The sequence below is a fragment of the Oreochromis niloticus genome, linkage group LG17 (genome assembly GCF_001858045.2).
Source record: "Oreochromis niloticus isolate F11D_XX linkage group LG17, O_niloticus_UMD_NMBU, whole genome shotgun sequence".
In the NCBI taxonomy this organism is placed as follows: Eukaryota; Metazoa; Chordata; class Actinopteri; order Cichliformes; family Cichlidae; genus Oreochromis; species Oreochromis niloticus.
Window position 1 is genome coordinate 34,943,659 of NC_031981.2, and position 21,530 is coordinate 34,965,188.

The 21,530-nt window shown below is 39.0% G+C and overlaps 1 protein-coding gene across 5 annotated transcripts in view; it reads left to right on the forward strand.

The window, feature by feature from the left end:
* The first annotated feature begins 17,932 nt into the window (after window positions 1–17,932).
* The window catches only part of ano2b (anoctamin 2b), a 65,019-nt gene continuing 61,421 nt past the window's right edge, over window positions 17,933–21,530 (forward strand). For 2 of the 5 annotated variants that reach the window (XM_019347182.2, XM_019347183.2), the window contains exon 1: window positions 17,933–18,259. In XM_019347182.2, coding sequence (XP_019202727.1) covers window positions 18,227–18,259 — 33 coding nt within the window. In that variant the 5' untranslated portion in view covers window positions 17,933–18,226. Of the gene's footprint in view, window positions 18,260–18,784; window positions 19,304–21,530 lie in introns of those variants that run through there. The other 3 variants (XM_005460415.4, XM_013264390.3, XM_005460416.3) reach the window with 3 other exon arrangements.

The window sequence follows — 21,530 nt, forward strand, 5'->3', positions numbered from 1 at the left end:
GCACAACATGTCAAACATTGGTGGAGATGGATTACAGCAGCAGGAGAATCCACCAGGTGCCACTCATATCAGCTAAGAACAGGAAACAGTCTAGAGTTTGTACCGTTTCACCAAAATTGGAGAAAAGAAGACAGGGAAATGTCGCCTGGTCTTAGTTTCAATTCGTGCCTCGACATTCAGATGAAAGGGTGAGAATTTGGCAATATACAACATCAGTCCGTGGATCTCTTGCTTTGTCTCAACAATTCAGGCTGCTAGTGGTAGTAGAGTAGTGGTGTAGGGGATATGTTTTTAGTAAACTTTGGGCCCCTTAATACCGACTAAGCATTGTTTAAAAGCCTGCCTGAGTGTACCTATCTATTGATGGCTACTTCAAGTGGGATAACACACCATGTCACAAAACTCTCAAACGGGTATCTTGATTATGGCAAGAAGTTTACTGTACTCAAATAGCTTCCATCATGCCCATGGACAAAAATCTCTGAAGTATTTCCAGCACCTTGTTGAATCCATGCCATGAAGAATTGAAGCAATTCTGAAGGCGGTCCAACTTAGTATGAGCAAGATCTGCCTAATAAAGTGTCTGGTGAGTGTACTTCAACGATGGAAGTCTACTTTTACCACAAGATGGCGCAAGACCACAAGCTTGTCTCTACATTTACACGTCCCAAAGCTCGACATCATAGAAACCAGTCTCATCCTTTCCTCTGCTCCTCTTTTTTCCCTGTATTTTTCAGTGTTCAGCTCCCCTTTTCCTTCCTGATAGTTATCCCATGTATTCTCTTCCTCCTCACCTTATCTTCTTTGTCTTCCCCAACACAATTTCAGCAGAGTCGTGGGAGTAAGTGCACTGCACGAAGAACACATCGCTTTCAGTCTTTATGGCAGTACGCTTATGCCTTGTGATGTACAGTGTTGAGGTTCTAAATGGATTAGACAGATGAGCCTCCTCCTTTTGACTTTTTTCTATGTAATGTAATTTGTAAGGTTTTTGATGTGCCTACGAACTGTATCGAAGCAAGACAATGGTACTCACTGAATAGAGAGTTTTTTTCTTATGCATTCTTGCAGATAGAGATAATTCGTCAATGCTTTTATGTGCAACGTCTCCTCCATCCTCCTCTTTTGGACAGCAAAAATATATTATACACAGTGCTGTGCATAAGTATTAAGCCAGCCCTAATTTCTTTGTAGAAGAAGTGACGGGCCTACAAACTATTTACAGCAGATGGACAATATATGAAAGTCATGTCCTTAAGAAACAGGACAACAAAATCCAGCAAAGACCTGACACAGGACCTGAGAGATGCATCTGACCCTTCAATTGATCCATTTACTGTTTATTGAAGCCTCATCAGAAATTGTGGCCGTCAGTAAACCGTTCTTAAGCAGAGGAAAAGGGGAAGAAGAGTCTGAGGTATGTTAAATTATACTAGAACTGCCAAAATGTTGATTCTGTTCATCTGGATGTAGTGTTTTCAGTGTGAGAAACATTTTGTCACTCATCCAATTGACTTCTTCAGTCTCAGCTGACTGCAGGTTTCCCCAACCTTATAAACAGTACATTTGCACAATGACTGAAACTAGCACCACTGAATGAACAATGGGCTGTGAGGTCAGTTTTTTGGTCATCAATATGCTAATTGTCATGACCATTGATCAACAACCAATGTTGACCAAAGACATATCCAAGAACTGAACTGAAAATCTGTGACAACAGGTCAAGGAGGGAGGTATAACAGTGAGTGTTCAGAGCCATCTGTAAAGCATGGTGGAGGGTCTGTCATGGTTTGGGGCTGCATTGCAGCCAATCTTGATGAAAATCTTGATGGACCCAGAAAAGTACCATCAGAGTTTGGTCCACCATACATTACCACTGGGAAAGTATCTGACTGGCAACAGGTTCATTTATCAGCATGATAGTGATCCCAAACTCCCAATGCAGTAACAGCATACTTGTACAGAAATTCACACAGTGAAACACTGTCATGGAATTCCTCCCGCAAGCCTGGACCTCAAGATTATTGAAGCAGTATGCAATCATCTTGACAAAGAACAGATCAAAATGCACCCAACGTCCAAAGAAGAGCTTTGAATGACCTTCAAGAAGCTTTGAGAAGTATTCCTGAAGGCTGCTTTTTTACCTTATATACGGTTTCCATTCATGTTTGCACATTTCAAGAAACCTTCAGAGTGTGCCAGTATAATCCTACTTAAATGTTCAGATTGACGGTACATTTAAATACTTTACATTCAGTCATGATCTGTAGTATTTAACAGCTGTAGCCCAGTTGGTTGTGATTTTGTATCAAAATTGCAAGAGCAAAACATCTTTTTTATGTAACTGGATGGCTGTTAAGTAAATGACTTAAAAAGTCAAAATTGACTGTGTATGCAGCTCACCTGTTTCTCTGTTGGCCAAACAGAATTCATAATTCTGAATAAATAATAATTCTGGGAACCCTCACTCTGAGTCTCTTGCTGTAGGTAGACCTACAAAGTTGCAGGTATTTAATAAACTCACAGGAAAGACTCCTGCAAACAGCTGGAAGCAAAAATTGAAACTTAAGCTTTCCTATGTTTTTTGAAACATTGATTACATTTGTTTTTAGTAACTCTGATTAAAAACACGTAACCCATCTGTGGTCTGTTGGCTTGTGTCCAAAAATGGTCCTCATAGTTGAAGCACTGATGACAGGACTCACAAACACTGTTTAACACTGCAGTGTTTCACCAGAAATGGTAACAAAAGCTAAATGTGCGTATTTTTTTCTATGATAAAGAAATCAGTGCAGCAAATTATAGTTTTATAGTAAATATGTAGGGAAAGAAACAGAAAACCATTTAATTTCATGAGAGAGTCAGAAAGTTACCACAGAACCAGATCTGAGTCAGCAAAAATTCTCTATATTATGTTAAATATAGAGGGATATTATAGATGGATACATGAACCCCCCAAAACAACAGCGAATCCACTTTTGAAAGTATAGTGGTGCAAAAACGATAGGTACAGCTCCACAGAGAGGTGAAAGAAGCAGTATGGTTAGATGAGTCATCCTTTGTCATATTCTCAACAAGTGGGGAAATGCATGTTTGGCATCGACCAGGATAACAGCATAGGCCTGAGTGCTTGATCTCAACAGTGAAACAATGCAGTGACTCCGTTGCTTAAGCTTGAATCCACTTGTCCTCTTCAAGGAAAGCACTGCAAATCAGTGTGCTTTTAATATACAGTATCGTGCTTTCTAACAAACCGAGAGCGAGTCAAATATACCGATGAGCACACTATAATGGTGATCACATATTTGTCATTGTAATTTAAGACTCACATCACAGAGGCTTTTCCTCACATAAATGCTGCAAGTTGCAGCACAGTGGGAAGTATTTTAACAGGGCATATTTCTGCATCTGAAACGGTGACCGAATGATTTTCAGTAGCGTTTTTTCCAGGATAAATGTGCACTGTAGCTTTTACAAAATAACTCCCTCGGCTGTGACAGGGCTGTGAGGTTGGTGTGGGAGGGAACTGGAAGAAACTGGAGTGAACTGGAGCATCTAGAATCGATTCCCTCTCTTTCTCTATTATCTCTTGTTCCTCTCCAGGAAGACATGAACCAGATCAGACGACGGGGGAAATCACTCCATTGTGTGTATGCGTGTGTGCGTGCACATTCCTGCGTACCCGTTACGTACTGTGTGCGTGAATGTGTGTGCTCCTGTATAATCTTTGTGAGGAACAGTGGGAGTTTAGGAGCATCAGGGTGAGGGTATGACCTGGTTATATTAGGGTTAGGACCTGGTTTGAGGTTAATTAGAAATAATTAGTGTTTCAACCAGTGTGTGTAGTGCTGTGTAGAACTAAAGGTTAAAGACTGCAAAGGTGCTAAAATAATTGTGTGTGATTTGTGCATGCACATGTGCACATATCTGTGTATGCACATCTATGTTAATATAAATGCTGTTAAACCGTATATGCATGTATATGCCTATGATGTGTGGGTGTGATTCACTCTGTTTGTGGTGGGTGTTTTGAAGTGGCTTGAAGGGCATAAATATAGATTTGATGCTTTCTCTCTGAATTCGCAGTGTGAGTGTGAAGAGTACATGTTAACTGTCGAAGATGTCTCCATTCATGCACTTATTTTTCATCTTTTCTGCTGCTGTAGCGTATGTTTTTGAAAAGTTAGACGTGAAATGAAATTTCATGATAGGTACACAAAATAATTACCAAAGCATTTGTAATATTACTGCATTTTACACATGTATTTCTTGGGGATACTGGCAGAAGAGTCTTCCAGACCAACCAAATCAAGAAATCGCTTAAATAGGGCCACGGTTTAAATAGCAGTTTGCTGGCATGGATCATTCTAGTGTGTGCTAACACAATACCACAATCTTACCAGGAGAGGACATCCCAGGAAATTCCCCTTAAGAGAAACTGCAAAAAAAATCAAGAGCTACATTTCTCAGGCCTTAGTTAGCATGTTAAAGATCATGACAATCAAAGAAAGACTAGGAAAGCCTCTTCTCTCTGGAAAGAGAGAAGTTGTATTTTAACAAACCACAAGAACTCTGGAGCAATGTCATTTGAACAGATTGGAGATTGGTTGGCCATAATGCACAGTGCTACGTTTGGCAAAACCCAAATACAGCCTAAAAGCACAAATACTTGATAAAAACTGTCAAGCATGGTGGTGGAGGGGTTATGATCTGGGGTTGATTTGTGGCCACAAGAGCTGGGTACTTTACAGTCACTGAGTCGACAGTTAACTTCTTTGTATAACAAAGAATTCTTGAGTCAAATGTGAGGCTGATAAACCTTGGGCCAGCAACAGGACAATGATCCCAAGCACAGCAGAAAATCTGCAACAGAAATGCTGAAAAAGAAAAGAAATACCTCAAAGTTCAGACCTCAACCTGACTGAAATATTATAGCAAAATGACAACTGAACAAAAGCAATGTTGTAAAGAACAGTAGGCCAATATATTATATATTACATATATTAACTTCAGACCCTGTTCCTGTATACTTTACATTGCTTTGCCAAATGGTCAACCACATAACCACAGTCTGTAGTCCGAACATGACCTTTTACCGGTTTCCACGATTACAACACCTAGCCGTTAAAATTACAGCCTTTAATATTTAACGCCCTGAACATATCTGTACCCTCTGTAACTGGAGAATGAACGCGGAGTTGTGTCTGAGTACACACACGTGTGTGTCAGTGTGCCACATCAGATACTTTTACTGACAGAATACGAGGGTGCATGAAAGTGTGTGTTAGTGCGTGCATGCATGTGTGTGTGCAACCTGATGCTGCTTCTCGCACTCTATCTGTATTTAGCATCAGTTACCATCAGGTAGAACAATTAGTCACTGAGGAGGGAGGCCAAGCAGTTAGACAGGGAGGAAGTTTAATGTGCAACACACAAACCTGTAGCTAATTAGATCATTTATTTAATTAATTACTTTCCAAGAGAAGAAATAGAGAAGCAGTAAGGTCGAAATATATGCTTTTACTGATATGCAAATCCCATTTTAACCGCGGTGATAAAAATCTAGCTTTAAATTAAATGCCAAATGTTATAATGAATTGTAAAATTAGAAAAGCTATATTTTTATTAATGATTTAAAAGCATAACAAGTCTAACTTTTTCCTACGTCCAACCTTAAATGTAGCATTTTGCTTGCAATCATGTTTTTTTTGTAAACATAAGTTACCAGAGTGTTATTAGCTAATGCTAACAAGCTAGGTTAGCAAAGACACAGACACCGACTAATCAGTTCTAAGTAAAAAATTAAGACAGAACCAGAATTTTACTCACCAAAACTGGAGCACAAATTTTTTCAGACAAGCTGTTAGTACAACCATAACTATACAGGAAGTTTTATTATGTAGTGGGTAATTCTCTTAATAGATCACAAAACACCAGCACTATACACACACTGTTTTAATCACTTGAGTTAGCAAAAATGGTGTCTAGCATACAACTCTGGACTATAGTCGCCTCTGTAAGGACACCTGTAAATAAAACAGTATCCATAGGTAAGAAAAAAATCCCTTGCCTTTAGATTTACAAAGACTGTAGAGGCTAAAACCAACTTTTCCAGGAGGGTGTAAACTTATTGTTTCCATGACTAAAGTTCACCATTTTAATACAGACGTCTATGGGAATTGGAACGAGCCATAACTGCCCATTAAATGAACTGCAGTTTTTGGCCTTCCACATTAGCTTCATTTTTCAGTCTTAGAGGCAGCTGCTTGCTGTGAACATAAATTTTTAAGTGGAGATGTTAACTACACCTGAGGAGAATTTGAACAGCAAACATCCATTGCTTGATATTCAGACATATTCATCACTAAAGCCAAGCAAGTGATAAAGATCAAGCTGTTATATTAAATCGGTTAATGCTGGATTTCCTAGACAGTTGTGGGGCAATTTACCATCCTTTGTTTTTTAAAAAAAGTGAAGATTTTGTATTACTTACAGCTACATGTGTTTCTTTGCTCACTGCAAAGGCTCGTGGACAGTCCGCGGGTTTAAGGCAGTTTGAAATGACAAGCAAATACTATTCAGTACATCTAATGTCTCTGAGAAAGGATACATAAACAAATGTGCAAGATTTGTCATTGCTCAGCAAACAACAAGAAGAAGTTTTGAGGTTGGTATTTCTGCTGTGCACATTGTCCAAGCCTAGTCTACTAAGGCTAGTCTGCTCTCAGAAATCTAATTTCTTGGATGCTTTTTCAGTATAGTCGCAAAAACAGATACTCTGGTCCCATTTATTTAGCTGAATCACAGCTAAATAGTTTGATACGAATAAAAAGTATTTTTGCACTAACAAGGTGGTTCTGCACATCACAGTGTGCAGTATGTTGTTTTTTCTAAGAAAACTGGATAACTGGAGTATAAGTGGAAGAAGTGACAGGCCCCCAAAAAACCTCTCCACAGCAGTGAGTATAAGACCTGACGCAGGACATGAGAGATGCAGAGAAGACCTGAGAAAAAGTTGAAAGTCAAGGACAAAGGTGTCGCTAGTTATTTTGATTTTAATTGAATGAAGAAATCGTAAAAATGGCTATAAAATCCAAAATGGAAAAAGTAGCTACTAAACAGGACCCACTCAAAATCAGGCCAGTCAAGAAAAAAAAAAGCTAAGGTTAACTTAACATAACTGACGTCCCCTAGCGACACACAAGAGTATATGTTGATATAGGAGACAAATAAAAAGGGGAAAACTAACACAAACAACCACCAAAAAGCCCTAACGTAGCATAACAATTTTTTACAAACCAACATTTATCATATTTATCATATTTATATAGTTTATCATATTTATATAATCACATTTGCCATGACCCTCTCACCCAGCCAACCACTCCTTTTGAGCTTGGGAAAACACAAGTAGCATTTGAGCCAATGGTGTTGAAATTTATTGACCTGTGAATGCAGATCAAATTTTAGATCTGCAAATCCCACTGCACACTGTCCACACACCGGAAATTCAGTAGAAGGAAACCTGGAGAGAGAAAACACAACATGGAATGCCATCAGTCATGGATTGGTCTCCCCAGAACCTTAACCTTAACATACAAAGGAACAAATATCCAAAGAAGAGCTTTGAATGTCCTTCAAGAAGGACATGGAGAACCATCCCTGAAGGCTGCTAATTTCACTGGGTTGCTTATTCGCCCTTCCTGACACAAGTCCAGAAATAGTTGTGCCTTCTCCCAGGATCAAACTAGAGAACTACTGTTTGTTAGGTGAATGTATAAACCATTACACTATGGAGCCAGTCGCTACTTAAAGACATGACTAAAAAAACTGGCCTAAGAGAGATGTGTAAATGTGGTCATTGCAAATATCTAAACATATTGACTTTCAACCTCATTAGAATTGTACAAAGATTAAAAAAAGATCAAAATCAGGCCACTTCTATAAAATTGTTGCGACTCATAAACAAGTACCGCAAGTGATAACACCTGAGTCATCTCCATGTCCCGATTAAAATGAGGAAAGGGAATTAAATGTCGCAAAGCACTGATTTACACTTCAACATAGTGCACATATAAAGGTATAAGGCTGTTTTTCACAATCTTGCTTGAACATATATTCTTTATTCTTGCTCTATAATTAGCTAGTAATATCTGTACTTGTTATTGCCCTGTTGAAGGTGCACCTCAAGTCCATATGTGCTGCTCCTAATGTGAACTGTCACTATCGCGCTCTCTCCTCCTTGTATAATTTTAATTTGCCCCAGGATGCCTCTCTCTGGTCTTAAGTCCTTTAAGACACCACAGGTTTGCAGCTAAATCTAAACAGAAGGCACAGTAATTACTGCACATTTGATGCCCCAATAATCTCCACTTGAGTATGTGGGGCTGTAATTCCTTTGCCAAACACCCAATCAGCCAGCTGGTCTCTTACCCATGAGTCTGGTGTACAGTGCATTAAGCAAGTGTACACAATAAGCTGAGTTACGGAGTTTCTGCCGCCCTGCCAGCCAGTTGGAGAGGAGCATTATCCCGTCAGAGCTAAGCTTCATCAGAGCTTAGGATTGTACTACTGAGTCAGAGTGTTGCTGTTCTTCCTCTTACCTGCTGCTCTCGGCAAAACAGCATGGTTAACTGACTGGCTGACTGGGAACTTGTGGGAAACAAGTCTCTGCTTGAGTCACAGAGTTGGTGAAATGGCCTTCCGCAGATCTCCCTCCTCTACCTGTGCAGGTGAGTGCTGCAGACACCGATAGAAAGGCCTTGTCTCTTTCCTTTGTGTGGCCTGTGTGGCCTGTCCCTCCTGTATCTTCACCCAACAAAAGACAGGACCACTGTAGAGTAACCCACCTTTTGTACCTTCCCTGTTCCCCCAGTGTGTGTGTTTGTGTGATTGTGTCAGCAGGCCACGTGGGGCAGCCATCAACAGGCAGCTCTTTACAGCAGGCAAGGTATATGGTTGCATGTGACTTTAATACAGTTATGCAGTCAGGCCCCTCTTGATCCTTTTGCTGTTCTCAGCTTGTCTCAGAGAGGAAATCTTTTGTCGTATTTGAACAGAATTAATCAGTTTTGAGAGATGACTGTATCTCAGACATGTGCTCTCTCGAGGTAAGCCTCAGGCAGAGCAGTAATCCCAATTTATTTACATGGCTGACTGCTGCTGTGATTCACTGTTAGTCAGGCGAGGAGCCTCCTGGGCCTAAGGTGAAATTATATTTTTGGGTTTAAACAGCAGGATACTGGCAAGGCAACATCCTCAGAAACTCAGAAAGACATAGGCTAAAAGAAACCCTCCTTTTATGCCCCCCCCACCCCCACCTGGAGGCTTTCTCTCCCAAAGTCAATAAGAGAATAATGACTGATAATTTATTACTGTCTTTGATCTACTGCCCATGTTACCTTCTTTTTCATTTAATAGTGTGTACAGTATATGTGCATAAAAATACAGACACATGAATGAATCTGAAAGACACAAGCAGAAATCTGTAGTTTTTCTTGGGGGAAAGACATGGTGTGACATAAGGTTACCAACGGCAATACCTTATGGTAATTGTGAAGCATGGTGGCTTTGGCCTGCTTTGTTACCTCAAAGCCTGGATGCCTCTGATTGCTGGGAGAAAGCCATTTACCCATATTTGACCCATGTCCATGACAGAGAAAGTCCTTTGGCCAACATTTTGAAAGACTTGTACTGAATAATTTGTTTAATTATTAAGTTATTCAGGTAACATATTGGTACATTAAAAAAACTAGTTCTATTAGATATTAGACAGAAAATACCTTTTACTTCACAGAAAAGTCCATTCTCATGGATTAAACATCACCATTATGTAGGCTGGACCATGACTGCTCTTCAAACCATTAACTAAGACTGATAAAAAAAACGCATCAAGAAATGTGAAATTCATTTTTCGTCAAAGGGGACTTTGATATTTTGGACAAAAATTCTTGTGCAATTCAGCCCAGCTCAGTGCTCAGCTAATGGTGGAAGTCTTCAGTGCTGTAAGACAATCATTTTTTCCCTCTAATTAGTAGTTAATAACATAAAACCAAATAAGACAGTGTTCAGGCAGAGGTGTCCGTGCAATCAGTCAACTAGAGCTGAGGCAGCATGTACTAAAAGCATCAACGTTAAGTCTATGTGCTGTGCTGCTGCCCATTAGCTGTTCTCTGAAAGGTGCCCTTTGTCTCTGCCATTAGAAATCAGTGTGAAAATAGAGAGAGAGTTTATCTTACACAATCATTCTGAGAAACAGACGCTGGATGAAACTGCAAGAGCTTCTGATATAAAGCAACATTTTAAGGAAAGTGAGGAAGCTTTTTTATGTCAGGCACCTCAAAAGAGATACAGCGTCCCAATTTAGAATAATATGTCTCATGGGACACTCTTTGCAGTGCAATCTCTGAACACAAAATACAGAATAAACATTTTGTATTCACATATTTTCCAATAAATTGTCAGAGTACAGAGATTAAACTATCACTTTTTCAGATTTGGACCCCCACGTGCTCCCTCTAAGACCCCCTGCTGTTCCCCAGAAACCATTTCATGGACGAATAGACAGTTTGTCGTTTGCACAAAATATATTTAGTTACTTGCTGTGTTTTCTCCTTTTAAGTTGGACTGCCTGTTGGTGTGTATGGCATCAAGGCAGAAATGTCATAGGGGACACCTTGGGTAGCAGGAATAACCACAAAGGTGGTTTGGAGTATACTGACAGGTATTTATTAGAGCTCAACTGAATGATTTTGGCATCTTTTTGGTTATGGTTTTTGTAGTGGCGGCACTCCGTCTCTATTTCACTCTTCTGTACCACCTTTAGGAGTCAGTCCGGCAACATGCATTTGAAACTCGAGCAAGTTCAGGTACTTTTCTTGCAAAAAAGATGTTTATTGAAACCTTGAATTTACATGGCAAGACTCGGTCAAAAAACTGTGTTGCTTCCAGCTTATCCGACTCCCCAACTACGTAATTACAGTATGCCGGAAGCCCAAAATACTAAAGAGAATGTCGCACTTCTATATTCTATACCTTTAACAAAACAGTATTTTGAAATTAACTAGAAATTATATTCTTAACAACAAACATGTATATTTCTCCTCTAATCATTTTACCAGTACCAATAAAATTAACCTTTAATTGGCTCTTACAGTTTTATACATTATTAGCTTATTAGCAGATATTTGTTGTATAAATGCAGAGATACTGTTTGTCCACAGACTGAGTTATACTGAGCAGAGAAAAGGATGGGGTCATTATGTCACAAGCTAGTTTGCAACTTAATGTAAAGACCGCGCTTGACTCATCACCTGCGTGGCTGTGATGCTACTCTGCGATGTGCCGCAGAGAGTGCTGCAAGCAAGGAGTTGGAGCTGCTCTACTGCGCAAACTGTGTGATGACCATCGTTTGATGACCCTTTCTGAATAACCCCTGGCATGTTTTTCTGCATTATGTTCTGTAATGTCAAACAAGCTGATATCTGTGTTAGGCAAATATCAGATGATAATATTGTCAGGCTGTCCTGTGAAGATATGTTTATGTTCTGTGGACTGATTTTGTCAGTACAGTAGTTTTGCAGCTGTGGAAAACTGTTACAGGTGTTTATTAAAGGTCATGTATGAAGATGGATGTGGTCTGGCTCAGGACTACTACTATATCGCTGGTACACATTCTTTTTAATTTGCTCTGCCAAAGAGGTCATGTTTTTTTTTAGCGTTTGCATATCATACTGTCTGTAAACATGGCAGCTCGCAAAGATTTAAATGAATTCTGATGGCTTACATCCAACAAGATCTCTGAGGTCAACCCAATGATTTATTGGTTGAAAATTGACAAAAAGCCTTATAACTTAGAAACTAGGATTTTTACAAGTATTGTGTGTATTGTTAACACATAGAAAATACCCTTTAAAGATTTCAAATATCTGGACATATTTGACCTCTGACCTCTCCTTCAAGGTCAATAGATTGATCCAAAGGTCAAAGTGATGAGAATACTACATGGAGCTGTTTATTAAAACTATGTTCCCACCTGCTATTGTTTATACTGACAACATATATGCATATAGGGAATGATATAGGGTGATTCTAAATGTCACTAAATGTCACTACTTTGGACCTCTGACCTCGTCTTCAAAGTCAAATAAGGTCAAAAATTCAGAAATTTTCAGTTTATCTTTAAAACAATGCTGAAAATTCTACTGTCTTTGTTCGTATTGTATTGTATGTAGGAAATGATGGGGTTATGTGGGGATTTGACTATCGCATTATAGTTTGCATCCAAATATCATCTCACATTTAACCTCAGATCTACCATTTCTGGTGAAGTGGCCAATGCCTTTCTTTTAATTATTAAGAGAAATTATTAAGAGAAAGAGAATGAACTGCCTCGTTATTTAGAAATATACTGCAGTATAATATTATATAATAACCTAAAAATATTCTTGACAAATCAACACCTATTATCCATGACCTACTCCTACATAATGTTTGTGTAGTCAAAGAAAACAGATGTCATACTACCCTTAACTCATTTTTGCTGCACTACAACTTTTTTGGTCATCTGTGTTTGAAGCTTGTGAGCTTCGTGTCTCTTCTTGTGCCCTTATGTTTCTCCCTGCTATTCCCTGAGTAAGAGTATTCTTTTAAACACTTTCATTTAATCTAATTTTGACTGTACCTATTTGTTCTGGGCGTTTTTACTTTTTTGGGGGGTGTGGTGTTCATCAAAGTAAAGGTAAAGTTTGAAGATGGGTGTAGTTGGAGAACTTGCTGAGGTTAGTGTAGCTGCATCACAAGATGATCTCAAGTTCATGTTTTATTTGACAATTTAGACACACTAACCCTGTTTTCAGCAAAACTCTGCTTTATTTTTAAAGTAGGGCTTTACATAAATATAAAGCAGGGGAATATTGTCAATAATTTCCCCCTTCTACCAGATTCAAATTGGCGACCTTCCAGTGACATGCCTGCCTCTCGCACCTCCAGGCTACTGTGATGCTATATATATATATATATATATATATATATATATATATATATATATATATATATATATATATATATATACATATGTGTGTGTGCTTGAAATCCTAAAAACATTTTCCCCCTCTTGACCTCACGGCTAGATCTCATTGTCATACCATATTTTTTTAGCACAGTGCAACTATTTGGATGACCAAGAGAAAGAGCTGTCCGTGGTACTGAAATGAGAGCACAGCACGTGGCCTGGTGCGTTACTATGGCTACAGCTGTCTGTATCCCTAAAATAGCCATACACACACACACAGAGTAACCTTATTACAAAAAATGGCAATCTGTTCAGTTCCTGACAGCACAGTGGTCACACTGATAAAAGCGGACAAATATCGTTTTTGTCACTAATGCTCTCAAACTCCCTCCGAGGTACCATTTGGAAAATCAGCACTCAGTGCTAAGCAACAAGTAACCTGCTGTTTTTTTCTTCCTTCGTGCCCTTAGTGCAGGATAAAAATGAAGTCTACACATTTACAGTATTTTTTTTGTTTCTTGTAATTTTTTTTGTTTTCTTTGTGTTACAATGTGTCCTTTGTGCTCTGAGGCAAATTGAGAAGTTGGCACTTTGTAGGCTTGTCCTTTGTAAAGTGCTTTGAGATGAAGTTTGTGATTGACTGACACATGCATCAATTTGCACGGTGGGAAACAAAGCTCCACCGGGCCACTTTGCATATTTGTAGCTCCAAATACAGAGAAAACTGACTGCAAATGTTGAACGCAAGACTGCCAAACCTGTGTGACACACTGACCTGTCCATTTTCAAAAGGACAGATGGCAGCACGTTTGTTGGTGGGTCACCTTACTTTTTAAAGCTGGGTATATATTATGTTGCATTATGGAGAAGAAATGCAGTAAACAAAAGCTTAAGATAGTGAAGAATGGCGGAACAAAACTGTTCTGGGATATAAATGACCTTACTGAGAGTTAGAGATGATTCCATCCATTCTCTTCTGCTTACCCAATTCAGTGTCACGGGAGTGCTGGAGCCTATCCCAGCTGTCACAGGGTGAGAAGGCAGGGTACAACTTGGACAGGATGCTAGTATTTCACAGGAAAAAATACTAGATTTATTCATGTATTTATTATACACCAAGCAAATGTTTAGAATGTTTTAAACTTTTTAAACAGATACAGTCCATCCAGAAAGTATTCACAGCACTTCACTTGTTCCACATTTTGTCATGTTCCAGCCTCATTCCAAAATGAATTAATTCATTTTCTAGACACAGTACCCCAAAATGACAAAATGAAATAAGTTTGCTTGGAATTCTTGCAAATTTATCAAAAACAAAAAACAGAAATATAACATGTAAGTATTCACATCCTTTGCTCAGCACCTTGTTGAAGCACCTCTGGCAGTAACTACAGAGTCTTTTTCATTATGATGCTACAAGCTTGGCACACCTATTTTAGGAATTCTTTCCCATTCTTTTTTTGCAGAACCTCTCAAGCTCATCAGGTAGGATGGGAAGTGTCCGTGCCATTTCTCAAAGAGAGTTTCAAGTCTCAGCTCTGGCTTGACTGGTCAAGGACATTCACAGAATGATTTTAAAGTCACTCCTTTATCTTGGCTGTCCAGAGTGCTCAGGAGAGGGTTATCATCTCTGTACATTGCTGCATTCATCTTTGCCCAACTCTAACCAGCCTCCCAGCTGCTGAAAAACATCCCCACAGCAATATACTGCCACCACCATGCTTCACTCTAGGGATAATATCGGCTGGGTGATGAGTGGTGCTGGTTTCCTCCTGACATGATGCTTGGTATTCTTTCGGGGTTTTTTTGTTTTTTTTATCAGATCAGAGAATTTTGTTTCCCATGGTCTAAGAGTCCTTCGGGTGCCTTTGGCAAACTCCTGGCATACTGTCATTTACCTTTATCAAAGAAGTGGCTTTCTTCTGGCCACTCTACCATACAGGTCTGATTGGTGGAGTGCTGGAGAAATGATTGTCCTTTCGGGAGATTCTCCTTTCTCCACAGAGTAAAACTAGAACTCTGGATCACTCACTTCTTCCCTTTATGGATGTTGGAGCCCACTGTACTCATTGGGACCTTAAATACTGGAGAATTTTTCTTCACCCTTGCCCTGATCTGTGCCTCGATACAATCCTATTTAGAGGTCTACAGACAATTTCTTGGATTTTATGGCTTTGTTTGTGCTTTAACATGAACTATACATGATGGAATCTTGTATAGACAGGTGTGTGCCTTTCCAAGCCATGTCCAATCAACTTAACACAAGTGGACTCAAGTTGTAGAAACATCAGAGAGATGATCAGTGGAAACAGGATGCACCTATGCTCAGTTTTGAGTGTACATGTTATATTTTTGTATTTGCTTTTTTAATACATTTTCAAGAATTTCTCTTTGTCATTATGGGGGATTTTGTGTAGAATTTTGAGGTGAAAAATGAATGAAATCCATACGAGAATAAGGCTGTAACATGACAAAATGTTGAAGAAAAGAAGTGCTGTGAATACTGTATCTGTATGTAAATGTGGAAAATATGTAGACAAAGGAAAACCTTTCAGGCACTGGAAACTTTCTAGTTTCTGTTTGTAGTACACCTGTAGTCCCAGTTTTAATGACCGGGCTTGTTTGAGCAGTCTTTGGTTACATGCAGGTAAACAGTCCAGGTGGAGAGTAAAAGAGCGATTCCATTTCAAAAACATCTGCTGTCATGTGATGCTAGACACTAACTTTAAAAACTGTACAAACAATTAGTCTTGAACTGGATAGCCATTATCTGCTATCCACAGATCCTGGGTAAGTGAACAGACCAGCAGATGTGTCCCACAATAGTCTGCAGCTTAGCATTAAAACACAAGTCAGACAGAAACAATTGGACAATGGTTACACAGCCTGACTGGCGACCTGTCCAGGTTGTACCCCGCCTCTCACCCTAAGGCAGCTAGAATTGGCTCCACCCCCTGCAACCCTGAAAAGGATAAGTAGAAGAGAATGGATGGATGGAAACAATTGGTCTAGTTTGCTTCAAATATAACTAAATTTGTTGTTAAGTTCTTAGGAAGTTTGCCGGTTAACATATTTAATCTTAATTGTGGTCAGTTTGGGGTTTTACGGAGAAATTATGTGTTGAACTATGTCTTGAAGGGGAAATAGAAATTTCCTGAGACCTGGAAGCCAGTAACTTCAGAAACTCACTGCACCCGGTTACTCAAGTCACACCGTGAGTGTGACTTCACATGAAATCACACCAAATGAGACTTGTGTTTCGTTATAGACAGATTTTTCTACATATACATATACATATACATTGCTGTTTCTTCAGTAATCGTATTAAATAAAGCTAACTGATATGTGAACAATATCAGTTCACACACTGTTAGAATTAATTGAATAATCTGCAGCTGTGTTTAATTTCCAAAATGAATGTTTTGCAGAGTCATGGCCTAATGGTGCAGGCTTCAAGCGAGTGGCCACAGTACTCAGCGAATCCTCTTCAATCCATAGTGATGCGCTGTGGTACCTGAACAAGGACATGTCCGGGATTGGACTGGAACCCATGTCCTACAGCACCCTGGAGCCTGGACCTTATAAAGAAGAACCATGGGCTGAGGAATCGCAAAGTCTGCTACAGGTGACTACAGGACCAGAGAAAATGTGCATGTGTGGGGAACTATAATAATATGCTTAAAAAGCTATAATTTTGGGGGGGGGGGGAACCAGTCTAATGGGTTTTTTTTTCTTTTGTTCTTTCATTACCAACTTCCTCAACTAAGCCAATCACATAATATTTCCTGTGAGCTAATGTGTTTCATTGCATTGCATCATTGTATGATTTATCATGTCTCATTAAAATGACCCCAGATAAGACTGTGATAATAATGAAGGAGGCCAGTCTCTGAGGTTTAATGATGTTTGTTCCTGTACTCTTTCAAAATAAAAGTTGCACCTGAGATATTTGAACAGCCTAGAATCACCTCGGACTGACTTTGAGAAGAAGTTTAAAATGAATGTAAGATTAAGGAAAAGACTTGAGCTGAATAAGAAGGCTGACAGTGGAAATTGGTTAATGGCAAAAGCTGGGGTTATGTGCCATCTGTGTGTGTGTGTGTGTGTGTGTGTGGTGTTCTACAATACACCCTTTATAATGCTTCAAAACACAGTGCACAGAACATGTATATACTGCTGCAACACAAAAATGTGCTCACTTCTCTTTCTTTTTTTTGCATACCATTTCCTTACACTTGTACGTTAGTCCGTCCATCACATGAACACAAACGCACAAAAAGAAAGAAAAATCTTTCAAATTTAAAATAGAAAAACTGACATGCTGTGAAAAGCACAGATATGCTGCTGGGGCACAAAAGCACTGTTTCAAAAACATTTTGCTGCTTTAATGATGTGAAAACACAGGTCTCCCTGCAAGTTACATCACCGAAGTGTGGAAGCAGCCAATGCTGCTCCCTCTCTCCACGCTGCAAAAAGTGTCCATCCTAACCACCTTACCTAAAACTAAAAATGAAAAATAACAAACACTTTGGGGAGTCCTATGTTTTACTGTAAATAAATTTGGTCTTTTTTTCCCGGTGATTGAATGTCATATACAAAAAAAAAAGAAAAAAAAGAAAAAAATCTACCCAAAATGATGATTTTAGCTAATAATGTAAAATGTCCACGTAATTTTGTTACATAAATACAATGTAAAATGTAATTTTACAATTTACATCTTTGAATATAGCGACATGTATACTCAAAATAGAAAAAAAAATCAAATTCAAAAATTCAAAATTTTAAATTAACTGAGGGTGATTTTTTTCCCCCCTTTTTTAAGTATACAAGTCGCTATGAGCAGTAAGACCAAAACAACATATTGGAGATGGGCATTTTTTACAGCGTGGGACGCTCCGTGCCAAAAGCGCAGGCAGCGCGCAGGCAGCCTCCAGATCACACAGTTGGCTAGATGGGTATCACCAGCATGTGATCAGGCTGCCGATTGCATACGCACTGCCTCATACATCTGACAGACAAAGAAAATAATGAAACCTGAGACACGCGATCCGTCGCTCCACCTGGACTGTCTAACTGGAGTGACTTCATGAATCTGATGGGAGGGATGGGAGGGATGATGAATCCGGAGGTATTTTTCTGCCTAAACCGCCAACTTTCACTCCTGCTCTTCTTCTTCTCCCACTACTCCTCTGTGTGTCTTTAAAGCGCAACAGCATGCAGGTCTCCCCGAGTGAAGACAAGATCCCAGTAAGTACAACGGCAGCCTCTCCGCACGCCGCCTCTCTTGGTCTTCTGGTCGTAGTCTGGAGTTAGTTTTTACTACACCTCAGTGTTCGTGACATATTTAGGACTCTCTGTGGTAGTTTTCATATTCGTTTTACATTTGGTGACATTGCCGGAAACTCGGCTTTAATTTTTGATTTGAAGTGTTTCTCCAACTACTATATGTACTTGGAACCTATAATTAGTTCATTTGTCCTGGGGGCTGCAAGAAACGTAAGACGACGCTTTCGATTATACATGTGAGAACATCATAATTGGCTATCTTATTCCACTTTATGATAAGCAGACAGGTGAGGCTCAGTAAAAGGTTTGGCAACCTCCAGGGAAGGTCTTCCCAGGAGTTTTCATTAAGCTCTTAACAGAACAACAACTACCGGGGGATTCTGGGTACTGGTTAAACTAAAGCAACTAAAAATCCCTGCACACCTGTCTCTCTCGCTCTCTGTTATGTGTGAGCAAACATAAGCACTATAGTGAAGCTCCAGGAGCGTGACTGTAGCAGCGTTTGTGTGTCCTGTAGAGCAGTACAGACAGTATTGTTATGCAGTCAAAATAATTAGAAATTTCGTAAGCAATTTGAGTAATAGTCTATAGACTTTGTACACATGCAACAAACAGTTTTTGTAATAGCAAGTGTAGCTGAAGCACAAGAACACCCGAGACATTAGGAACAATGCGCTGGAGTAATTTACACCTTTACACAGGTGTCTGTTGATTAGACCCAAGTCGGTCGGCGCTATACTAACTCCGCTTTTCTTGGGAGTCCGCTCAGCAGCGACTTTTAAAGTTCACACGGAGTTTTGTGAACGAAGGTGGTGGAATCTGAGAGTGAAGATACGGCTCAAAGGGGAAATAGGGTCTTTCATCCAACAGGTGCAGCTAATTAGCTTGATAGAAAGAAACACCTTGAATAAACTACACCGATGAGCTAATCTGGTGAGACTTGGCAAAACATGCTTCAGGAACATCTAAACTTGTTTTGACTTGCCTGAGCCATGAAATAAGTCGGTAATGCACACCTTCCTGAATTTACACTCATTGGGTTTGTTCTACCGGGGTTTAAATTTATTCAGTACTCGGCGAGATAGACAGGAATTTAAATGTCTAAAAAAAGGCCTAGCTGTTTGGTGTGGTGTCTGTTTGGTTAACAATGGGCAAGTTGAAGGTAGCTAAGGGAATTATTATTAATTATTGTTTTGGTCATTTTTTTGTTAGAATTGCTTCAGTCATTTGCTGCAATGTGTTTGCCAGGGGCATGGGGTGGCACTGTTTCTCCCAAAAAAGAAATATTTCTGTCATGCTTGTTTCTTTGCTTCTACTCTACTATATATTGCATTAAAACATTATTTTTTATTTAGCTTCTAATCACATTGTTTTAAATCATGCTACTCAGGAATATATAGGAAATTAAGACCATCAGCTGCATCATTAAAGTGATATAGAGTACACATTAGTGAACTGGTAATCATGACATCCTGTTCTTAAGTAGAAGCACAGATACTAGTGTTTAAAAAATGCACCAGTAAAAGTTCAAGAACTGGTTCATCTTATTTACTCCAGTAAACGTGGAAAAAGTGCAGGTTCTGAAATGTACTGTAAAAAAAGTAAAAAGTAGCTCTTTGGAGGATGTTTCTACTACCTATTTAATGCTAGTATCTATTTTTATGAAAAGGAAACTGAATTTTGTGCTATATTAATGTCACATAAAAATAATATTAGTAGACAGGAGTACAAACTTGATTTCTGTCTAAATTTTAATTCTAATGAAGGTACTCAACTTGAATCAGGTAGACAAAAGGAAGGAATTTTTTTATTTTTTTATTTTTTTATTTTTATTTTTTATTTTAAAGAGCTCCATTTTCTGTCGCCTGCATTGTAGAGGGTGACTTTCCCTCTAAAGAAGAAAATGAGTAGGGTAGAGGTTAAAGTGGGATTCAGCAGGTGGGGGAACCCTAAAATCAGTTGAAATGGCCCAAAGTAGGAGCAAGAATCACAACTCACAATTATTTTTATTGAGAGATCAAGTAAATTTTCTTAATATACCTGCTGTGATCAGTTGATTGGGGATACTGCTGCTCTGAGGTATAGTGATCTTTGTGGATTTACACTGCATTTGACAAGATGTCAGTAGGTGTTTCATGAGTTGTCCTGACTAATCTCCATCCTCTACACTGACAGTATGCTGTTTATGCTGTCTTTATACTCTGGGGTATAAAGTTGGCATGAAAGGTGGAATTAAGTGAATGAATCTAAGCATCATCATCATTTAACTAAATTAAGCTCTGGTACCCTTTAAATCATGCCTCATTTTGTTTTGCTGCATGTTTCACAATATGAAAAAACCCATAATGCCACAAAAACATGAGGACTTGCATGCAAGCTTTAAATTTCCATTCATCAAACACCACTGAGCAGTTCTTACCTTTAAATCTAACTTCTCTTCTTCCTCTTCTGTCCTGTCTGTCTTATCTTTCTCCATTTCTGAGTGAAGTTCGCACTCTTTCTTTTCTCTCCCTGTGGAAAAAAAAAAAAGGATTATACTGTTGTCTTAAAGTTGCTCTTGTAATGTAGTTTTCAATCAGCTTTAGTGATATTAAGTATTGGCAAATTCAACAAAATGACTTTTAATAGTGATGCTAACTTTTTCAGCTATATCATATCAGATATTTCTAAAACCAAGCTGTTAAACTTAGCACGTTTTTCTTTCTTTTCTTTTTTTAGCGTATTAGTCTATTTCATGTGCAAATAGTTTAAAGCACTATGTAAGCACTTTGTGATTGTTCATGTGGTACATCTCTCTCCCTTGGTCTCTGTTTTGTCCTGTTTTTGGTCACAGCAGATGGTTGACCCCTCCCTGAGTCTGAATCTACTGGAGGTTTCTTCCTGTTAAAAGCAGTTTTTCCTTCCCACTCTCACCAAGTTTTTGCTCATGAGGGATTGTTTGACTGTTGGGGTTTTCTCCAGAATACTCTGGTCTTTACCTTACAGTATAAAGATGACACTCGCTTTGATTTGGCGTTATGTGAAAAAACCTGATGTGTATTCAACCGAAACACAGTGTGTGTTTAGGTTAAAGCGTAACAGAGTAATACAACAACATACATTGCATTGCTATACTGCTGTCTGGTAAGAAATCTCCCATCATGCTCAGTCTATAGAGCTTTGCCTCTTGTGTCATCCATGTTTAGTCTCGCTCTCTGCTTTCCCTCTGTCTAAATAAAGAATAAAACAGCCA